Source organism: Leucopleurus acutus, assembly GCF_964270905.1.
Source record: "Leucopleurus acutus genome assembly, chromosome: 11".
NCBI classification, from domain to species: Eukaryota; Metazoa; Chordata; class Mammalia; order Artiodactyla; family Delphinidae; genus Leucopleurus; species Leucopleurus acutus.
The window spans coordinates 77,707,389-77,730,874 of NC_139152.1; the positions used below are offsets into that span (position 1 = coordinate 77,707,389).

At 45.9% G+C, this 23,486-nt stretch overlaps 1 protein-coding gene across 1 annotated transcript in view; it reads left to right on the top strand.

Annotated features, from left to right (window-relative positions):
• Window positions 1-23,281, top strand: part of PLXNC1 (plexin C1) — a 139,695-nt gene extending 116,414 nt beyond the window's left edge. The window contains exons 22-31 of the mRNA XM_082850161.1: window positions 1,885-2,062; window positions 4,317-4,420; window positions 14,131-14,185; window positions 16,632-16,663; window positions 16,763-16,870; window positions 17,943-18,106; window positions 19,901-20,048; window positions 21,537-21,677; window positions 21,778-21,852; window positions 23,028-23,281. Of these exons, the coding sequence (XP_082706287.1) occupies window positions 1,885-2,062; window positions 4,317-4,420; window positions 14,131-14,185; window positions 16,632-16,663; window positions 16,763-16,870; window positions 17,943-18,106; window positions 19,901-20,048; window positions 21,537-21,677; window positions 21,778-21,852; window positions 23,028-23,132 (1,110 nt within the window). The 3' untranslated portion in view covers window positions 23,133-23,281. The remainder of the gene's footprint in view (window positions 1-1,884; window positions 2,063-4,316; window positions 4,421-14,130; window positions 14,186-16,631; window positions 16,664-16,762; window positions 16,871-17,942; window positions 18,107-19,900; window positions 20,049-21,536; window positions 21,678-21,777; window positions 21,853-23,027) is intronic.
• Window positions 23,282-23,486: the final 205 nt, after the last annotated feature.

The following is a 23,486-nucleotide window of genomic DNA, read 5'->3' on the forward strand; positions in this document are numbered from 1 at the left end:
GACTGGATTGGAGGGGCAAGATGTAAAGGCAGTAAAAAGAAGTCGTGCCTCTGAGCACCTCCCCAGAGCTTCAGAAGCCCCTTCTCCGTGTCTGGGGTCCTTAAGCCCTATCTCCTGAGTCAGACACTGTTCTAGGTGCGACGTGATTAATTCAGTTCATCATCACGGGAACCCCGGGAGGCAGTTACTGTTGTTGTTCTGACTTTACAGGTGAGAAATCTGAGATACAGAGAGATTACCCAGCTAGTTAGCGGTGGGCTGGGCTTGAACCCAGGAGTCTGACCCTGGAGCAGGTGCCCTGCCCCGTTCTCCTGCGGGCAGCTTGCTCTTTACTCTGATAGACATACTGACCATGGAGTCAGGGTCCCAGCTGCTCAAGGCCGCCTGAGTGTGTTTCCACATGAAGGCATACTAATACTAACAATAATCATAGTGATAAGTTATGTGAAATAATAACATCCCTTTTATTATTACTGTTATCATCGTCATCACCATCGAGCCTTCCCCAGCAGCCTGCCCCGTGCCAAGCCTTTGGCGGGCGTGATCTTATTTAATCTCGATAGAAACACTAGAGGCCAGGTACTGTTCTTTTTTTTGTTTGTTTTTGCGGTACGCGGGCCTCTCACTGTTGCGGCCTCTCCCGCTGTGGAGCACAGGCTCCGGACGCACAGGCTCAGTGGCCATGGCTCACGGGCCCAGCCGCTCCACGGCATGTGGGATCTTCCCGCACCGGGGCACGAACCCGTGTCCCCTGCATCGGCAGGCGGACTCCCAACCACCGCGCCACCAGGGAAGCCCCAGGTACTATTCTTATACCCATTTTAAAGTTGAGTTAACCCTAAGGGTCCCCATTTTCCACATTATTTGTGTTTTCATTTTTTAAACATTTCCATTAGTTAATCATTTTACATTCCCTCACTGTAGCCAGGCTCAAACACACGAAATAATCGTGCATTTCACACCACACCCAGGTCCCTCTGGCTCCATGATTACCAGGGTGGCTTAGAATCTAAACTGTATGTTGTGCTAATTACAAAATACTCTCAGCACTTCCCTGAATCAGTTCCCCCAAGGATCCTGAGTATGTAACTTTGTTGTTTTAGATCGCTTTATTCTTAGGCAATGTAAACCTGAAATTGCTCTTAAATTCCTTCTGAAATATTCCCTAGTTCTGTGTTTTCACACATTCACCAAGGCCTTACTTCTCCCATTAGACTGATTCTGAGGTTTTGCTGCACTGGGAGAATGTTAACTGACAAAACCATAAGTAATGGCACTGAAATGTAATTAATGCAAGAATTATAGTACAGGGTGGGGATCTCAGTGTTTTAATGAGAGCTCAAGAAACTGCCTGTCTGAAGCAGTTGAAAGTGGAGGGGGAGAGGCACGTTACTGTAGTTAATGCTGCATATTATGAAGTGACCTCTTTGGCATGATCAATACGGAGACCTCATAACCTACTAGGACTCTGTGGTCCTGTAATTTAGAAGATAGTCACCAGTCTGCCCTCATCTACTGTGGAAGCTTTCCAATTTTTTTCTTTTTTTGAGGATGAAATTAGAAATCACCGTTTTTAGAGTATTTATATGTGTGTGTGTGTGTGTATATATATATATGCATATATATATATATATATATTTTACTCTCAGATATATTTATTCAATGCTTGTTCTGTAATGAGAGTTTTACCTTTCTGTTTTCCTTTCCATTATCCCTGAAAAGAATGGATTATGGGAAAAAGATTAAAGTGGTATAATGCGATATGGTGTTTGCTAATGTGCTGTCAGAGGTATTAGTAGGACTTGCCAAGGTTTGTGTCTTTTATGAATGCCTTTCAGATTGCAGTTATCTAATAGACTTGGAAACCTGTTTGTGTTCTTGCAGGCATTAACCGTCACCTTTGAAAAAATCCCAGAAAATGAGAGTGCAGATGTCTGTCGGAATATTTCAGTCAATGTTCTTGATTGTGATACCATAGGTCAAGCCAAGGAGAAGATTTTCCAAGCATTCCTAAGCAAAAACGGCTCTCCTTACGGACTTCAGCTGAATGAAATTGGTCTTGGTAAGGTGATACGGGAGCTGTTTTGTCCCAATCCCCTGATGAGCATCCTTTCCACCTTCCCTCCTTCCTGGCCCCCCGCCTGTAAGCTCTGTTTGGTGAAGCTTCCTAGCCTGGGTTGTTCCCAAAAGGCATGTCTAGAGGCCAGGAGACTGCGTGATTCTCCCACAGGTATCATGACTCCTTTTCCTAGGAAGCAGGATCCTTCAAAGATGCTGTTTTGTTTTTTGTTTTTTCTTCAATATTGTGTTTGTAAATCAGATTCATGAGATTGCTAACCCTGAGACCAAATGAATTCACCTTGCACCAAGAAGTACAGAAAGGTGTCAACCTCAGGCCCTCTGTATGTGTTGTGTTTCACATTGGCATTTGATTTGTTTGTTGTGACACTGAGTGTGTCATTAGCGGGTGGCTCAGACTCTGGGTGTGAAGGCTAGGAAGGTCATCTTCCTCTCTGCTAATCACATCCTGCATTAAGTATAGTCCCCATCCTCCCCCAACATGAAACAGCATCTGCTCTGAATTCCTTTTCGGGCTCTATTGGTATACTGCAAAGGCGAGCATATGCGTGAGCGAGCTAACAGGGCTCCACTTCACTCAAATGTTCATCAACATTTTAAAGTTGAGCTCCACGCAGCCCTCCCAGGAGACTGTCGTGGGATTTTATAGCCGATAATGGGACAGGAAAAAAGAGTAAAATCGCCAACAGTGACAGACAGCATAACAAGGTTCATCTCTCTTCCACGTACAGTTGTAGCCTCCACTAAGCAGGCAATTAAAATCATCCCACCGGGCCCTCTAAGTCAGACTCTCTGCTGAAAGGCCATTGCGAGAAGCCTGGGGGCGGGGTCCGGCACATTTGAGTGAAACCATGCAAATGTGTAGCAACCCCAAGACCTGGCTTCAAGGAAAGCAAGGCCACTAAAGCACCTCTCAGCCACCTCTCTTCTGCTTCCTTCGGTTGGCTGGACTGTCGGGCACTTCAAGACCATGTGAGCTCATTTGGGTAGACGCAGGGGCAAAGGGCAGCCCCGGCCAGGAAACCATGACGTGACCCAGGGCCATCAACTTCCTTGCCCTGAGCCTGCGTCTCGAAGTATTGCTCTGACTACCAAGGAGGTGGCCGCTTGGAGCCGAGGACTATGGGAAAACGGCCCGGTGGCCTCAGTCCTGCCACTGCCTGGTCCGTAGTATCATCCTCACACCATCCAGGATTTGTGCCCATCAGGTGTTCCTGGCCTCCAATGTAGCAGAGGCAGGGAGCAGGACAAGCCCACTAGAAGCTTCCCGTTAGTCTGATGGCAAATGGCTTCTGCATGTCTGCTCATCTTCCAAACTACCTCCGCGGCTAGCCCCAGAAAACTAAGGCAAAGCCTTAGAAACCAGCCATAAACTGTGTTAAAATCCAATACGAGAAGCAGCTGTGCTTGAGACCTCTTATAGCAGAGGCTCACAAACTCCAGTGCCCAGAGGGGCAGGAAGTATTATAAATAAGGGGTGTCTGCTCACCTGGGATAATGGGAAATGGTGGGACCCGACTTAACTGGGGAAAGACACCTGCCACGTAAGGGGGTAGAGCTACTTAGCTTCAGCCCATGATTGCCACGGGGGTCGATGTGGTCAGTGTTACCAGATGATCCAGTTTTTTAAAAGAGAAATCACAGGTCCTAATTTTTATGCGCAATCTTCCAGTCTTTAAATGTTTGTGCTGAATTGACATTAGAATAATAATAAATGAAACATGGTGCAGGTTCACAACAAGAAAAAAACCCACATCCATGGGCCACATTCTGACCCTAGGGCACAAGTTGGCAACCTCTGTAAAGGAGTTGAAGCCCATGGCGTTGGCATACGAGCCCACCAGCGCACCGCACACGGGGACCGACGGAAGATAGTTCCCAGAGCACCTGCTTGTGAACACACAGGTGTGGGCATGCAAGCTTGCTTTTGGAATTTCCTGAAGAGCTGAGTCTCTCTGAGGATGCCTTATTTTGTCTTCCTTTGGCTTTATTTCCAGGCTTGGCCTCAGAGTAAAAGCTTCAGGGAAAAGTGGTCTTAACACGTCAGAGCCCTAAACACAAAACAAAACCGAAGTCAGGCGACCAGTCTGGCTGATGTGTCTTCCAAAGCACTTTATTTGTTTTAGCTAGTTAGCAACATAAATAATAATTGCAAAAGTGACAGGGTAGCATTTTACGTTCCTCATTGTCATGTTAAAAGAGAACAACATGCTCTTTCTTTGTTTTTTTATTCCCAGAGCTTCAAGTGGGCACACGACACAAAGAGCTTCTGGATATCGACAGCTCCTCTGTGATTCTTGAAGATGGAATAACCAAGCTAAATACCATTGGCCACTACGAGGTAGGAAAAGATTTAGCGCCCCACCAGCTCCTTCCTCATCCCCAACCCTAACCGGATTAGATCATCTCCAGGACCACATAAGTTCTTATTACAAGACTCTCACCCATTTTCTGGAATCATTTGCAGGTTGCTTATTTCTGGGTCAGAAGTTTTCCTTAGTTGCTCGTGGTCTGCTCATTTCCCGGTACCCCCTCTCCCAGAGCTGCGATTTTCATGTAACCCAGTCACTCTCCATCCTGCGGTTTAGGTCGGAAACTTCACCCTTACCAGATTCTCTGGCCTGTTCAGTGGAAGAGGTGCTGTTCAGCTTGACACTGAACAGAGCCTCTAAAAGTTCTGAGTTGCACTGCTGTTCATCATTGACCCAGTGAACTTTGTGTAGGGTCCTTGGTTTCTGAAGAGGATCTCTATTTCCTGTTTGTTTGAAACATTCAGCGATGCCTCCTTGGCCTCTGACCCACATGCTGGGTGAGTGTTGAGGTGGGTGAGGGGAGTACGTGAGCTGTCAGAGAGCTGAGTGCCCGAGAAGCCTGCCCAGAACCAGAGGGGGGACGCAGGGCAGGTTTCGGAACACTCCGGCAGACTGGGAGTCATTCAGCAACATTATCAAATCTTTGTTGAGTATCTCCTCTGCACTAAGAGCTGGGGCTGCACGCAAGAGGAACAAAGGCCAAGTCTCTGACCTCACGGAGCCTATGGCCCTGGAGAGAAGGGGTGGAAAGGGAAGAGGAGACGAGGAGTAAGGCAACACCTTACTACTGCTAATACTAGCACTGTTACTGCAACACGGTGTGATAGTGCTGTGACTCGCAGCATCCGAGAAGGCTTCCTGCAGGAAGCAGTGACTCAGCTGAGACCTGAAGAGTGAGGAGAACTTAACCAGGCCAGCATACCCAGCAGGGAAGGGAGTGCATGCTGCTTCTTCTGCAGTAAGACTTTTAGACTGGCTAGAACTTGAGAGGGACAGGGGTAGCAGTGAGAACCAATAACAGCCAATGTTTACAGAGCCCCTCCGCTGTGTCAGGTGCTGGCCTCTGCCTTTCCCTTTATTTCAGCTCATTCTATCCACAGCGGTCCTACGAGACAGGGACTATTACTAACCTGCTTTATAGATGGGTACACTGAGGCTCGGGGAGGCTTACTAATAGCTAGTCCGTGGCAGAGGCAAGATTGGGATCCAGATTGTTGGGCTCTAGGGTCCACGGTTTAACCAGTACCTGCCGTGGTTTCTCACGGAAGAAGGCCAGAGAAGTGGGGAGGGAGGGGAGAAGGGGACCGTGCAGGCCCAGCAGCTTCTTCAGGAGTCTGGATTTTATCCCCAGCACAGTGGAAAGCCATTGGGAGATCTTAAACAGGGGAGACTTGCGTCTCAGAAAATGACTGTGGCTGTGCGTGGAACATGGATATAAGAGGTGCAAACCTGGAAACAGGGAGACTCGTTAGAAGAACCTCAGGTGAGAAATGAGGTCGACCAGGAATGACACAGTGGCCCTGGAGATGGAGCCAAGCAGATGGGCAGAAGGTGGACACCATGAGCTGTGTGGCTGGGAGAGAGACTGCGGCAGGGGAGGGGTCAGGAAGGCATGGGGCTGGCTGGGCAGATGCACAGGTGCTCTTGCGGAGACGGAGAAGACAGGGGAGTGGCTTCCCAGGCCCCTCGGAGAGTAGGCGCCCCGCCTTTCATGGCTCTAAGTCCCAGGGAGATGTGTCTGCACCAAGAAGGTGTTTGGGGCCTGCCCGGCTTTCCCCTCACCCAGAAAGAAGCTGCGGCTTCTCCTTGAGCAGAGCTTCCTGGACGGCAGCCGGGAACAGAGGGCACCGCAGCCTTGGGCTCCTTGGCTGAACGGGTCTCAGAGCCGCTTTGGAAATCGTTGCTTTGGGTGACCCGTGGGTGGGTATTACCGCTGCAGCCTTTGCTGGAGGGCACCAAGCAGAGAACGTGGCAGGTTAACAACTTGCTCCTGTGCTCCCCCTTCTGCAGCTTAGACTTTCCAACCTTGGGATCATCTTGCCGAGAGCTGTCGAGCTTAGCCTTTGGAGTTTATAAAAATCCCCAGGGAACTTTCTGCAAGTATGTATTCCTGTCGGCGGGCCACATTCGGAGAAGCAGTGCCCCAGAGGAAATATAATGGATGGAAGGAGTCAGAGGTGGAAGTGCCTAGGAGAGGGGGCTTGTTATGGCATCAGTCTGAAGTTCAGAGTTGCAGCCCGGCCGCAGTCTCCTCCTCTCCCTGTATCTGGGGAGCGAGCTTGTCTTGGCAAGCCTGGCAGAAACACAGCCACAAATGCCCTCCTTTCGCGTCTTGACTAATGTGCTGGCGTTGCTCAGCTGTGCAGGGAGGGCTGGACCACCCTGGTCAGGCTTCTCAGCGTCCCCTGGCAACTGTGTGGCATGGGGTGGGCCCCAAAGGAAGGGGGTGTGGCCACTCACTGGCATTAATAGGAAAAGGCAGGCCAAGACACTCCAGCAGGGAGAACGAAGAACCACCACCGCCGCCTGCAAGGCAAGGGGAAGACTGTCAGGGGAGGTAGGACATCAGTCTTCACTGGAGACATCGGCTGCACTAGACACCTATCTGCTTAAGGATGATAATGAAATTAATCCGGCCTGTAGTCACTTCCCGTCCAAATGATTTATTGGCCTCATACCCTTGGCATTGCCACATGGTGGTAATAAATGACAAGACTAGCACACAAGGGCTTAAAGGATTCTCCTTATGTTGAAAAAGCTAAGCCGTAAGGCAAATAAACGCAGAGAGCTTGAAGGAAACTGGGGAGGTCATCGGCGCCGTGCTCTCTGTGCCTGGACCATCTCAAATGCCCTGGTTTTCAAAGACTGCTTGAACAAAAGCGTCCAGCACCACCCTCGGCCGCCTAAATCTGTGCTCCATTTGGCAGCACCCCTGCACAATCAAAATTTGGAGTAATTTGACGGGGCTGAGCCGAAGCTCGCTTTTGCCCTTTTTTCATTAAAGAAAAATCTTCTCCTCAAACACATTTCCCTCCAAAGAGACAGGATGCTAATTATCACTCTTATTCATTTACTAAAGCGCTCTAGTTTGAGTCACTGTAGGTGCTTGAAAGTGAAAAACTATATTTCGGTTAAAAATAGGGTCTAACTCAGAGTTTTAAGTGATTAAGACTCACCTCCCTCCAATTAGCCCAAATTAGTTAGGTTTTAAAGTTAATCTTTAGTGACGGCCAGTTCCTCCTGCTATCTAAACAAAGTCCCCTCTGCTGGAGTGCGAGCCTCTCTCCTTGCCTTGTTCTGTCCTTAGGGCAAATAGAGTGTAGCTGGTCTCCTCTGAATGATTTACTGTCTGTATATTTGAAGAACAGGTTTCTAGAGGGGATCTGAAGGCACAGCAGAAACATAGCATCTCATGGACCAGATTGCCAGCAATGCCCTGTCACCAGCAGGATGGCATCCTTGCCAACCCTGGGCGTCGGCACAGTTGCTCTCCACACTGATGACAGTGGCAGCTGGTACCCAGCACTTGTCGTGTGCATAAGCGTGATTCACGTTGACACAACCTGTGATGAAGGTGCTTTTCTTAGCCTCATTCTCCATCAGATGAGCATGGAAGAGGACAGATTTCTGCTCCAGTCTCGTTCTGTCCCGTGCAGACAAGGGGTAAAGCCGATGCCTTTACAAACACGTGAAGCCAGAGGCGTTTTCTCCACCATAAGGAACTCCGCCCTGGTGCTTCCTTAACTGGCCACCTCTGTGTGTGTGTGTTCCCTGTGAAGGGGACTGTGCTGTGCTCTGGAGCTGACGGGATCAGTTGTGTGTGTCTGTGTGCGTGTATAGAGGGTGTGGGGATGCTTGCCCGGTGGGACTGAAGCAGGGTGGCTTCTCCCAGTCCAGGCTTTCTGCACCTGCCCCGCCGTGTGCCCTCTTGCTGGACCATGTTATTGCACCCACACGCAGCTGTGGGGTAGCATCAAGTGTGCAGGACAGGTGTTGTGTCCGGCAGGAAATGTTCTCTACAGATCACACTTCTCGTTCTGAGCTGTGAGGTTTTGAGGGCAGAAAATACGTTTAACCACCGTGTCACTGAAGCATGTTCCTCCTAACGGGAGCGCGCCGGTGCCCAAGTGGTCACTTCTAACGCCAAAGTTGTCATTCACATGACATTTAAAGCTCATAGGAATGTTCCAAAGGGTCTGCTTGGGTAAAGTCAGTGGTTCTTCAGGTCAGGTGTCTCATCTGTGACTCTAAGGGGCTTGGACTGTCTCTAAAGGTCTCTTACAGCATGACTGACTTCAGATTCGTATTTACTAGACACGTGGAGTGCTTCCTGTACACTGGGCACTGTTCTAGTAGCTTTTACAAAGAGTAAGTCCTTTAGTCCTCTGTATAGCCCAGTGAGGTAGACACTGTCATTATTCCCATTCTGAGGCCCAGGGAGGCTGAGAAACTTGGCCATGCTCCCATGCTCTCCTCAGTGACGGCCCGAGGCTGGAAGCAGATGAAAAAGGAGTTGCACAGAGACCATGGCTCTGCTCAGGGCCACAGGGGTAACCTTGCTCAGAGCCAGCCTTGCAGCTTGTGCTCCTAGCCTCTGAAGCAGCCTGGCTGGAGAGCTTATGAGAAATTCTGGTAGTTACCTTCTGTGATGTCAAAATTAAAAGGGCAACCTCTCTTCAAATCTTATGATGAATCTCACGTCTGTGAGTTTATCAAAATGCTTCCTTCTAATCCTACTCTGACATCCTTTAAGGCCAATATTCCTTGAAGGCGACAGTAGTTACCTTCTTTCAGAAGGGAGGCCTCTTTCAGGCATCCAAGAGCTGACAGCTCCAGCCCAAAAAACGCCTGGGGAGCTCAGGTTCCCAATCGCCCGCACACTGGTGGAGGCCGAGCTCCCTCCCTGAGACTAGCTCAGGGTTCCAGCAGTCCTCAAAGGGGTGTTTGCTTCTGGCCCAAGGCTAATTCCAGGCACACAAGAGAGAAGCAGGAGCTGTACTGTCATTTTCACTAGTTTCAAGAATCCTTCAGAGCTCTGTCCTGGGTGTCAGGAACATCCTGGGTGATTTGATGTGTCTGTTGAGAATGTTCTGATGGGCCCCTTCCAAACAGTCCGATGAGCACCGAGCCTCCTTTTCTGAAGAACTGAGCAAGGTTATCCCTCTGGCCCTGAAGAAGAAAATAGATTCCTTTTTCAGCTGCCTCCAGCCTTGGGGTGGCAGTGAGAAGAGCTAAGGGGAAGGCGGGGAGAGCAGTATTGATGAGTGGTTGCTGGGACAACACGAGTTGAATAGGATTCTGTTTTCACAAAATACCATTTTAGGAATGAGAGATAGCAGTAAGGGTTTCCACATGGTGCTTTGTATTGACTATTGTGTTTTTAGACTTAAGGAAAAAGTATCATGGTATTTCAGACCCTATTCATAATTTTCCATAAAACTCTTAGGCTAAAGTTCCAGCTTTCCTCTTGGGCTCAGTCATTTGAAATGGCCAATATCTGACCATTTTTTACTTACAAAAATGGCAGTTTCATCAGGTTAAGTATAAGTTCAACCTTGCATTTCTAGAAAATCTGTTTTTATGGCATAATCTTCAACTTGTGGCATAAAGATAGTATTTTACCACAAAGAAATCCCGCCTTTACTTGCAAATGGTTTGGAGGATATGTAGCTTCTGTTTGTTTGTTTTTAATAAATTTGTTTTTATTTTTGGCTGCGTTGGGACTTTGTTGCCGCACGCGGGCTTTCTCTAGCTGCGGCGAGCGGGGGCTACTCTTCGTTGCAGTGCGCAGGCTTCTCACTGCGGTGGCTTCTCTGGTTGCGGAGCACAGGCTCTAGGTGCGCGGGCTTCAGTAGTTGTGACACGCAGGCTCAGTTGTTGTGGCTCACGGGCTCTAGAGCGCAGGCTCAGTAGCTGTGGCGCACGGGCTTAGTCGCTTTGCGGCATGTGGGATCTTCCTGGACCAGGGATCAAACCCGTGTCCCCTGCATTGGCAGGCGGATTCTTAACCACTGTGCCCCCAGGGAAGTCCATAGCTTCTGTTTATTTCAGGAGCAACTTTAAATTGATGACATGGGTCCATCTCTCCCTTTGTGGTCACAACTCATAATTCCGATGGTGGAAAAGTCTGCAGTCCTCTCCACCTCTTTCCAACACGGGCCAGCCATCACTGGAGGGGTATGGCCTCGTCGTCGTTTTGAATCTTGGACCATCACGAGACTGGAAGGAATTTAATTTGAAATTGCCTGTGTACCAGTTCTGCTCTGGGCTGGAGAAACATTCCTGCCACAGATCCATCTAGTGACATTAATCTTTCGTTGATTTAATTTGGTTTTCATTCTTAAAGTAGGGGCCAAGAGGATGCTCCCTGCCTCACGGGAGTACAGGAGGATTAATGGTCCACTCTTAGGAAAGCATTTGGAGCTCCTCAAATGGAACAAACAGCATCATAGTTTTAACACTTCGGATTCTGTGGCACTTTTCAAAAAGGCACTTCTGTCCTTAACTGAGCAGCCGCTGACTTTTGTGCCAAATAGAAAATGGAAACCTCTCCCCCCCACAAACATCTGTAAACAAACTAGTTTTCTGTCTTTACAACAATGTTAAAGTGTCACGCGGGGGAAAAATGTTCCAGCCCTAGAGCAGCTGTGAAAGTCAGCAATACACTTGCACACACACATGCTCAAACACACACACAACTCAGCCGCTAATAAAATGCTTTTACACTTGCTCTCAGGAGATGATTTCAGAGTAAAATTTCCCCGGTACAGGCTGCGTGTGCGCGGTCTTCATGCCCGAGCGCTGTGTCAGCAGCGAGTCGTTGCCAGCTCTTGAAAAGACGTTTGAACTCTTGGCTGTGCTCCTCCTTGGAAGGTCCGTCCGTGGTGTCTGGGACTATAAAGCAAGGGTGCTTGCTTTTGGAGAAACAAAGCATCTGACAGTAGCAGAGTATTGGCGTAACGCTCATCAGGGTCCATTTGGGATTCATTCTTTGACAATTACCCAGAATGAATCACCAGCTTCCTTTTTTAAAAAGGTATTTATTGGCTTAGAAACAGAGCATATCCCGCTCTTCATGGGGAGGAGTTCTGTAACTATGTTCAAACATTCTCATAAACTCGGCGTCTGAGTATTGCCAGGGGGGGTGCCTGCACAGAGCGTTTACTTTAATTGCATCAAATATGGAGGAGAGCTGACAAATCAGCCAACAGGGTCGCTCAGTGAATAGCTCAAGGGGAGAAGAGAGGACGTTTGGTAATAATGGCAGAGTCCAGGAGCTCAATAAGAGTTTAGAATCCGTGCTCGAGACACTTTGCAGAGGCCAGAGGGCCCCTGCCAGCCCCTGCCCAGAGCCCCCTCCCTACAAGATGTCCTGAACACCAGGAGCTGGAGGCCTCTGGCCTATACTTAGTGGCTGGCTGGACACGGCTGGCTGGACCCTGTGCTCAGGGGCCCCCTCTAGGGCTGGCTCTCGTGCGTGTTCCTTCCTCTGTGGGGACAACCTGCAAGAGATTAGGCTTTAATCCTTTGGTGTTTGCTGAACAGGTTTGTACGTTCTGATAACCGGTGTGCTGCAGGCCAGAAGAGAAATTCTAAGGTTCTACTTTTTTCCAAGCGGAGGGAGGCCAGGTCCAAATTAATATTAGAATTCAGAGCAGCCTTCGCACTTTCAAGTGCGATGTTCAGAAATGACAGGGTTAATCTTTCAGCCACATCCCAGAATGAAGGTGAAGATTTGTGTATCCCTGACCTGCCTCTTCTTATGGCCCATTTGTCTTACATTTTTGTGGACCAGCCCCTCAAAAGAGTTTACTCCTCCCAGGAAGCAAGGCCTGCTCTCTTGTCTCTCAGCATCTAGTCCCCCTTGGCCTGAAGAGGCCTTCTTCCCCTGGTTGGGTGTGGGGAAGGGGTGCACAAAAGGCCATTGGGCCCCGGCTTCCACGGTCCCAAAAGGCCTCGGATGAGAACTCTTGACCTTATCTCCAAAAGAGGCTACACATTGGTGTTGAAATTGTGTGTCAGTGTGGTAAAAGCATTTATTTGTCAAATGCGTACATTTAAAATCTGTGACAGTTTTTTAACAGCTGTGTTGAGATATAATTTATATACCACAAAGGTCACCTCTTCAAAGTGTACAATTCAGTGGTTCTTGGAACATTTGTGGAGTTGTGCAATCATCACCACAGTCTAATTTTAGAACATTTTCATCAACTCAAATAGAAACCCTGAACTCATTAAGCGTCATTCCTCATTCTTCCAACTCCTGTTTTAGGCAACTAGTAACCTAGCTTCTGTTTGTATACATTTGCCTGTTCTGTACAGAATTGGATCTTTTGTGCCTGGTTTCTTTCCCTTAGCAATGTTTTTGAGGTCCATTCATGTAGCATGTGTCAATACTTCTTTCCTTTTATTGCATAGCAGTTTTTTTGTAGTGTATTCATTCAGCAGAATAATAGTAATTTAAAAAGGATGAACTACTGGTCGCTGCAACACCACAGATGAACACTGTAGACCTTATATGGACCCCATGCTGAATGATTCCATTTACATGCAGTTCAAGAACAGATAAAACTAATCAATGGCAATGGAAGGCAGAAAAGTGATGACCCCTGGATGAAGATGGGGTGCTTACTGATTGAGAAGCATAATAGGGGTACTTCTTGGGACCTTGAAATATAATTTTATATCTTGATGTGGGCGGTGGTTACACAGTATGTACTTAAGTGAACGTTCTTGAGCTGTACACTTAATATTAGCACTTTCCTGTAAGTCGTGTTTCAATTTTAAAGTTTTTATTTAAAAGTACATGCATTTTTATGATTTTTACAAGATTCTTTTAAAAAATAAGAAATACCTGCAGAAAAGAAAACAAATTGTCAGTGTACTACTGGATGAATTATCATAAAGTGAGCCTATCTTATTTATAACTTCCACTCAGATCAAGAAACAGAGCACTGTGGGCACCACAGAAGCTCCCTCCTGGACGTTCCTAATCACCACCCCCCTTCTCTTCTCCAAACAGTTAAATCATAGTTTCGACTGTTTTAGCTAAATGAGAATGGAATCCCACGGTATGCGTTCCATTTTGTCAGGCTTCTTTGGCTCACCGTTAATCACTGTGAGGTTCATGCATGTGGCATGTAGCAGTAATTTGCTCACTTTCATTGTTTTATCATAGCCTGTTTTATGAATATACCCCAAATTATTTATTCATTCTACTGTTGATGGTTATTTCCAGTACGGGGTGTTTACAGAGTTTATCTCAGGATATGTACAGGTGTAGACCTAGATGTGAGACTGCTCTGTTACCAGTTTATAGGTTTTTGAAAACTTGTTTCAGCATTTCTTAATATAGTAGTAACCCCCAAAATGAAAACGGCCCAAACATCTCCTGTCCCCTAGAAGCTGAGGTGCCTCCCAGCACAGCTGGGTCCTCCCCTGGTCCAGGGCTGGCCCACCTCCTATTGGCCCCACAGCATCCTTTGAGCACTTGCCTCCCCTGCATCTCATGGCCTCGGTCTGCCACCTTCACAGGACCGCAGGCTCTTTGAGGGCAGAGACAGTGTCTTGCTTATCATTATAGCCCCAGCCCCCAGTGCCCAAAACATAGGAATTCTTAATAAATATTTGATAGAATAAGTGAGAGAATATAAGATCCACCCAGCCATCTAATTCCTGGGTAAAGTTGAGAAATACATCAAATTTTGAAAACTCATCTATTTTTTATCTTTGCTTTCAGATATCAAATGGATCCTCTATAAAAGTTTTTAAGAAGATAGCAAATTTTACTTCAGGTAACAGACATAATGCTGTTAACCTTTTGTTCTCACCCCACTTTATAAAGCATCACTTTTTGCCTCTCTCGGATGTACTGTCACAAAGATGAGATTGAGTGGTTGCCAGGTAATTCTCTGAGAGAGTGGAGGAAAGCGTTTAGATCTGTTTCTGGTCCTAAGAATGTGAAACCTGCAAAGAGGGGGACAGGAAACTGTAAACAGTGGTTGCCCCGGCTGCCCGACACTGAGGAAGTTGCTGTCATTAACCACCCTAAGCTCAGGGCAGAATCTTAGCCATTGTTAACTCTCTTCCAACTCCTCAGTAGGATGGGGGCTAACCGAGGGGACCCCCCTGGCAAGCTGAGCGAAGCCCGCAGATTATCACACAGCCCTGGAAGCTCTGAACACACAGGATAATTCACTTAGCCCAAATCTCCTAGTGACAGACCAACTACAGAGGGAGCTTTGTGGAAAAATTACTAGGCCAGTCTCTGAACTCTCTTCTACCTCCCCGCCAGCCTTGGGGCAGGAAAACACTGTGACAGTGCCTTGAGGAAATCCCTAGGTCCAGGTTCCAGGTTTGTCTCCAGAGAAATTATATCCACGCAAGACAGTCAGTCCTCAGCCCCCAGAAAGGTTCTGGGTCTCACCAGCAGGACCTGTTCGCGCACACAGCTGGAGGTGGGACTTTCTGATTCCCGGATTCAGTGCTAGGAGCAGCCTGGTAGGTCCCAACATCTGGTGAGTGCAAATGAAGAATGCAGGGCTCCCAATTAAATAGGATAACTTGGTAGGTTGTAGGACACCCTGTGGGGAACCCTGCCCACCCCACATTCCCCCATCCATCATTACGTCAGGCTATATAGTGAGAAACCACCTTGCAGAAGGCGGCTATCTTTCTGGTCTAGGGGGATTGGTGTCCTTGTGCTGTTAATAAGTGCAAGAGCTGTGTATTTTAGGCTTTAATGACTGGTTGTTTGAGAGCTTGTTATTTGGAGATCTTGCATTTGGATCACTTAATGGGACTTCAAGGCAGTCAAAAACACCTCTGCTTCCTCCCTGTCCAATCCAGTGGACACTGGATCACCCTCCAAACCCTTGCCCCTCTGTCCTTTCATCACCCACTGCGTGACAGTCCCAACCCAGCCCTGGATGAACCCAACTTCTCACCTTTCCTGACCCTACAGCTGGGCAGCCACAGGGGAAAGGCCCACGACAGCACAGTTGGAGTCACAGTAAATTCCCGTCTTGACCAGGACCCTCCACATAGCCTGTTCCCCCCCGTGCTTCTGCTTCTCGAGGCAACCGACTGTGTTCTCCATAATCCCACCTTCTCTCCTCGAAGCTCTGACCCCCACTGCTCCCCTGACTATCAGCAGATGACTTCACCCAGTGCTTCACAGAGAAAACAGAAATCAGAATTCCCTCAACAATGTGCACTAATCCTGCCTCCCTGCCTCTGCCATTCCCTCCTCCTTGCTCCCCTGACATTCCAGGGCTGCCCTTCCTCCCAGCAAGGCCTGTCTCTCACCTGGGCTTTGGATCCCACCCTCCTTTCCGACCTTCTGAGCATTCGTACGCCACCAGCCACCACCGGTGATCTCTCCTCTCACCTGCACTTGCTTTCCCTCGCCCGCTACTGTATTTTTCCACAAGCATTTCGAGGTATTCTAGTCTCTAATCTTCAAAACAAAAAGCCAAGTGCTTTAATCCTTCCCTTCCCTGCATTTGCCACACTCCCTTCACAACCTCGTTTCTTCCCAGACTGTCCTCACTCTGCGCTGCTCTCCCACCTGCTCTATGACCTCCGCCTTGCTGCCCTTCTCTCAGATCCGAGAAGGGGTCGCCTTCCCTCCCACCACAGGGCCTTTGTACCCGTTCTCCTCCCCCATTGGCCTGGCTCATTATCCATTCATTTAGGTTCAGTCCCGACATCCCTTCCTCAGAGAACCTCCCAGGCTAGGTTCGTCTCTTGTTACATACTTTCCTAGCATATAATTCTTCTCCACAGTTCTTATCACAAGGATATGAATTAAATAATTAATTGTGTAATTAGTAAGTCTCTCTCATTGGCTAGGATGTGAGTTCCATTAGGTGAGAGCTAGGTCTGTCTTATTCATTGCTCTTTGCCTAGTGGCCCCTGGCACACAGTAGGTGCCCCAGCTCGAGCTGACCTGAACCTCTCCTACCCCACCCTCAAGTGATCGGTCAGCCTGTTCCAGGGACAGGGAACCTGCTTCCCACTCCAGTCCCTGGCCCATCCTGTCTTCAGTAATGTTCTTAAGGTCTTAAGACACAGCAAGGAGGTGGGGGGGGGGGGAGAGTGTAGCTATGAAGAGCTCAAGTAGGAGGGCTCAAGTAACCTCTTCTGTTTATAGCACAAATGGGGCATCTTATGAGAAGGCCAGTTACCGTGGCTGTTGTTTTAATGGACTGTTTCTCTCCCTCTTTCTGTGGCGTTCAGATGTGGAATACTCAGAAGACCACTGCCATTTGGTGAGTTCAGGCTTTCTTGTGCTCCTGCTGAAGCGGATGCCTTCTGCAGCACGAATGGTCTCCTTGGGTAATGCTTCTTCTACTCTGTCTTCCCTTTAGATTTTACCAGATTCGGAAGCATTCCAAGATGTGCAGGGAAAGAGACATCGAGGGAAGCACAAGTTCAAAGTTAAAGAAATGTATCTGACGAAGCTGCTGTCGACCAAGGTAAACTTACTGTTCTGGGAGCGCTTTTACGGCTACCTTGGGGGTGTATGATGTGTTTGACTTAATTTCCACTGAAGCGTGAAAATGCTACAAATCCCTTGTGCCTTCTAGCAAAGCAAAATGAAAGTTTGAATTGTAAACACTTCCTACCCCCTTCTTCTTCTGTTTTTACAAACTGCAAAGATAAAGCACTTTACAAATTTCCACCATAACATCTTCAGTCAGGGATTTAATATTGTTCCCAGTCCCTTTACCCACCATTGCACTATTGTTATATTTTTAGGTGGACAGCATAATTATTCCTTTTTGTTTACTTGTTATTATAGGTGAGCAATAAAACTCCCTCTTTGAGTTGCAAATAAAATGAAGAGGGGGGAGGTCATTTTAAAACTAAGAATTCTGTTCACATATAGAAGTGTCAGATATGAAAGCCCATGGAATACCAAATTGGGAGCAAATTTTACTTTATCTGGCTTTTAGTGGGATTAATGGAAGTCTGTGGTGATCCTTTTTTTTTTTTTTTTTCTGAAATGACTCGCAATGTAAATGCTATTATCTAGTGGGTAGAGGACAGCCAGAGCCTCTTGAGTTTCTCATCTGTCCCACAGAGCTCTGCCTATTTTGTTTTAGTAAAACACTCAAATGCTTTGGAAAGTACACAGTAAAACCCTATGATGGAAATACATGCAACAGGAAAAGTTCTGGGAACCGAGCAATACCACTTGAGTTTTTCTAGGCTGAACATAATAAAAGCCAAAAGTCTGGGGCTTCTTGGTTTATGTATACAGACCTCCAACTTACATTTCAACTGCTAGAGATGTCTAAGATAGCCTCCCTGTTGACTAAACAGTGTTATCAGCAAGCAGCTTATGAAGCAGATCTAAACCTGGGCATGGATTTTCAGGACCTTTGTCTAATACTGTGAGTGTTGGCCTCATTTGACGATTTTACATACTTTCTCTTCAGCTTGTTTTTCTCTGTTTTGTAACTTAGATTTCATTTTTCATCGTGTTTTCAAAACCACCACCCTATTTTTTTAAATCTTCCAAGTCTGATGTGCTCTGTCTTTCAGGTGGCAATTCACTCTGTGCTCGAAAAACTTTTTAGAAGCATTTGGAGTTTACCCAACAGCAGAGCCCCGTTTGCTATAAAATACTTTTTTGACTTTTTGGATGCCCAGGCTGAAAGCAAAAAAATCACAGATCCTGATGTTGTACATATTTGGAAAACAAACAGGTGGGAACAAACAGTAGGTGATTACTGTTTTCAAGAACCTGGGTCAGAATCTTAACTAAAAGAAGGGCATGGATGGTTACAGAGGGATTCATTTATCCCTATCTTAGAGTTTTTTGGCTTGGTAAGCTATCATGTCAAAGCAGTTTCTTGTTGTTACTATTTTTAAACAATAAACAAAACCATTCCTGTGCTGAGACTCCTAGTCTTTAGGACAAAGAAAATAATTATCTTTAAACAAGTTTAGCTTGACCAGTAAAAGATGAGAAATTAATATTTTGTGGTTTTATCATACAATTTTCCATTAGAGAAGACTCTTAAATTTGTCCCTCAGAGAATTACTCTTTGCGGTTTCCAAGCTGTCTATTTTGTATAGAAATTTCTCCTTTTATCTGATCAAATGCCATGAGAATTAGTCAAAGGGGTGTATTTTGTTTTGTTTTTTAATACTTTAAGCTGAGGCAAGGCATCCAAGTTAAAATTTCTCCTCAGTAAAGAAACATGGCTCATTACCTCTAATTGAAGTACTCTGTGCATGAGGTGAATGAGAGTTAGTTATGATGTAACAGAACTTCTCAGTGCAGCCTCAAGCCCTTCTAAGCATTGGGGTGAAGCCAGACCATTTTAAATAAGTGTTAAAAGCTCCAGGTCTATCCTAAGTCTCTACTCTGGCTCCCTCCCTCCCTTTGTTCTAGCCCCTCCTTCCCAGGCCCTGCTTCTCCCACACCAGGCTCCGGTGCTGCAGGCGACAATTTCACTGTGAAGACAGCAGCACACGAGCAGGGGCACTAGTCAGGACAGGAGAGCTACTGAGAGGCCCAGCAGCCCATATGATGGAGGGAATTAGCTAGGCCACAGGACCCTGAATGACTTCCAAGTTCATATGCAAATATCTGAGTACCGACTGTATACCAAGTACTGTTTGTTAGGTGTTGGAGATAAAGTAATAAACAGACAGAAATCCGTGTTCTTACAGTGCCTGCATTTTAACAGGTAAATTGTGGTATGTTAGAAGTCGATTAGTGCAGTGCACAGAGTGGGGAAAAAAGGACAGAGACAGGATAGGTGGTCAGAGGCCTCAGGAGATGACATCTGGATCAGGTCTTCAAAGAGGGCACAAACCATAAGGCCGTCTGGGGCAAGACCGTTTCAGAACGACGGACAAAAGTGAAGTCCTGAGGCACAAGCCTGCCTGGTATGCATGAAGAAGAGGAGTGAGGAGGCCAGTGGAGTTGGGGCGAGTAAGGTGAAGAGTGGTAGATGAGGGCCCAGGCCTAGATCATGCAGGGGTTTTCTCCAGAGAGGGGTGGAGAGCCACAGAGGGTTTGGAACAGAGGAGACACAGGACCTGATTCTGCTAGTACCTGTGGGAGAATTAACTTTTGGGAACTGGGGGGGTAATAATCTAGGTGAGAGATGACAGTGGCTAAGGCCAGGGTGTAGCACTTAGAGGGGGTGAGAAGAGGTCAGGTTCTAGAGATCTGATGAGACGTTCTCATTGGTAACCATCATTGGTAACCATTAGCTAATATAATCTGGAACTTTTTGTGGAGAAAACTCCTGTCTTGTCAAGGGCCACTTTCAGACTTCTCCAGTCCTCCCTTTCAGTAGCTCTGACAGTTTAACCCTTTCTTGTGCTGAGTGACGCTGCCATCTGTTGCTTGGTATATTTGGCAAAGCAGACTTGCATACTTCAATGACAAGGACAAAAACACCCGTTTACAAACTGTGATAAACAGAGCATCTGCCTCATATGAATGGCTGTATTTGAAGAGAGATTTCTCTCTTTTGGAACAGCCTCCCTCTTCGCTTCTGGGTAAATATCCTGAAGAACCCTCAGTTTGTCTTTGACATTAAGAAGACACCACACATAGATGGCTGTTTGTCAGTGATCGCCCAGGCGTTCATGGATGCGTTCTCCCTCACAGAGCAGCAACTTGGAAAGGTAAGGCCCAGCTTTAGGATTTCCTGTATGTATTTCTGTCTTTCTCGTAAACATTCAAATAATAAACCATACCAGCTAAAAAGAAAGTCAGTGATAGTCACTGAAAATTTGCTTTTCTTCAAAAAATCTCATTTATTTCTATTTTTAACCTAGTTTAAGTGAAAACCAAAATAGATCATCTCCACCCTACTGCAGACTCCGCCTGTGAAAACCTTTTGTTTTTGTTTCCTAGAAAAATCATCTACAGGCACTAATAAACTATGAACCCGAAGTATGAAACTACTGAAATTTGCCTAAATTAATTCCATCTGAATACACCTAAAAGCGTCTATTTGAAAACAACAAATTTCTGATGGGGAAGAAAATCTTGCCTGAGATTTCTAATACCTCTAGTTTGTCAGTTTACAATCAAATCAATATTGTAATAAGTAATAACACCCTGAAAGGAATTCAAGGCAAAGATCAGGATGAGGCATTCTGTGCTCTGGGGAAACTGGCAGAACTGGCCCTCAGTTAGATATTTTCAAGAGAAAATTTTATGAACTCAGTTTCTTGAATCTTCCCATACTTAGTTAATGGTTTTAGTGCATTTCTAAGATATCTGTTCCTCACAAATAGCAGTAAACTTCAACCAAGATGTGCACATTTGACTGCACATCCCCCTTCCCTCAGATCACATATACAGGCCTCCCCCCCTTACCTCTTCCAAACAGTGCTCACAGCTTTCTGAGAGGCTATCTCCTGGGTCATAATCCTCAGGTTGGCCTGAATACATTTTTCCATTTCTTTCTTAGATTGACTATTTATTAATTTTTCTTTGACAGTAGATGTTAATTTTGTCAAAATTATAACTTTTAAAAACAAATCTTCATTTAAATTTTAATATCACTGTTAAAATTAATTAAAAACATTCAAACTGCCAGGGAATTTTTACAAAATGAGACATCAGAGCCACCAATACTAATGACCATGCTCTTTCCTGAGGACACTGGAAGAGCTTTATAATCTAATAAAATAGAAGGGACAAGCAGGAAAATCTGCCACTGCCAGTTACCTACCACGTTCATGGTTATATAAAGGGCTCAATCAGACCCACACTCAAACCTTTTATAAATGCCAGAATTCACTGGTGGGTGAGGATGAGAGCAAACGTTTTAATTCAGGCTTTTTACAACTATTAGTAATGAACTATGATTGCAGTAAGTTCCATTGTTACAGTAACTCAAAATCATGCAAAAATAATAATTTCAGTTCTTTTATAAGAGGAAGGCAGAATATATTAGCATTTAATCTGCCTGAAAATAACGGTGACTCACCAGAACTATCTGGATAGCAGTCAGTCAGGCAGTCAACAACGTTTATGAAGGCCTGCTGTGTGAAGAGTCCTTGTTACCATGAGATAATCGTGGTGGAGGTTCAGCTACACTGGTACTCTTATAAATCCCCTATGGTTTTTTAAAAACTCTTTTGGCGGTGGTTGTTTTTCAGGAAGCACCAACTAATAAACTTCTCTATGCCAAGGATATCCCAACCTACAAAGAGGAAGTCAAGTCTTATTACAAAGCAATCAGGGATTTGCCTCCATTGTCATCTTCAGAGATGGAAGAATTCTTAACTCAGGAATCTAAGGTATTGTTACAAAGTAAAAAGACTGTATTTGGATATTTCTTAAAAAAAAAAAAAAAAAAAGCCACTGCAGAATCTCTCAACAAGGCTTTATTTCTTTAAGAAACATGAAAATGAATTTAATGAAGAAGTGGCCTTGACAGAAATCTACAAATACATCGTAAAATATTTTGATGAGGTAAGATTTTAAATAACATTTAAAAAAACAGATATGAATCAGTCACCAGAATTTGGTTATAAAGCATTCTGTAGGTCTCAGGACAGCTCTGGCATCCCAAATGGCCAGAAAGGGAGGCCAGGAAGCCTGTGTGAGATGGGGGATCCTGGCACCAAGCCAGACCCTGCGCGTGGCTGCTGCCCCTCATAGTTTTATTATGCTGCTCGCCTTTGGACCAACCATTTACATTTGAGTTAATGGGGCCTATAGCCATACTGGCATACTTAACTTTGATGAGTAAGTAGTGGTCCTAATAAAAGGGGCCTGCTTATGCTTGGTTGTAATCTGCTAAAATGAAAGCTAAGCTTGTTAAATCGCCTAGATTCTGTATTCAGTAGTTAAAGTATGACATATTTTCTAACTTAAGCAACTATTTCAATAAACCATTCTCCTTTATGATTAATCCTCCTTAATCTGGATTTTTTTCTTTGGGAATTCACACAGACACAGTCATCAGATGCGCTGTTTCCAAATATGTTAATTCCCCCTTCCCTGATTCCCCCCACTCAGTCATGCTGGGACAGGCTATCCATGTCAATGGTGAGAATAGCTCACCAATTCCATTTGCTACTTGAAGATCAAGTGAAGCACTAAGGTAGGGTAGAGGCAATGAGTTCCTTGAACATGATAAGCATCCCTCTTTCCAGGGGTCAGGGGTTAGAAGGGAAGCACTGGGGAAGGGAGGGGAGAGGAGGGACTACACTGCTGGGGAGGGGAGGGGAGGGAAGGGAAGGGAAGGGAAGGGAAGTAGACGTCTCTGACCAGGATGCCCCTGCCTGCTGCATTTAAGAAGAAATACTTGCCTGCATGTTGGCTGCCCAGGAATGCTTGCTGTGCTTGGAATGGCTGTAACATAATGCATAAAACAGGGCCTTGAAATTCTGGCCCTATATTTATAAGCAAATAGTTTGGTATTTCTTGTGAGCTGCTATTTTAAACCTAAGCGTTGTTGATCCTGTGATAATGACTTAGCAAAACAACTTGCAAAGTGAGTATTAAATGATTGAAGAAAATGTTGGCATCTGTTTCATACAGATTTTACCACTCACAGCATCAGGAATGCAAAAAAAAAAAAAAAAACAGAATTGTAATGCTAAAACCACAATATCTAAAATAACTGTTCTAATTGTCAACAGATTCTAAATAAACTAGAAAGAGAACGAGGGCTGGAAGAAGCTCAGAAACAACTCTTGCATGTAAAAGTCTTATTTGATGAAAAGAAGAAATGCAAGTGGATGTAAGCACTCTGGGGCCTGGCTTAATCTGGTAAAGTTCTTCAGACGACTTGGGAGCAAAATGGCTGCTTAAGCTACGCTGTGTCGTTAATTTTTTAAGTTTGCACATAGGTTCCACTTTGAGCACTGTCTTTTTTAAGAGAGCAAGGCACATGCACAGCTTTTAGAAAGCATACCAAGCACTGTGCCTGTGTGTGTACTGTGGAAGTGCTTCTGTACATAGAGTTGGAGTGGTTGTCACAAACAGCCTCCTTGTTCACAGAGAATACAGGGCCAGTAAGCAAGGGTCAGTATTGTAACTACAGTCTCCACTTAAGCACAATGATATACGTGGTTTTGTTTGAAAACTACAGCTGTGTA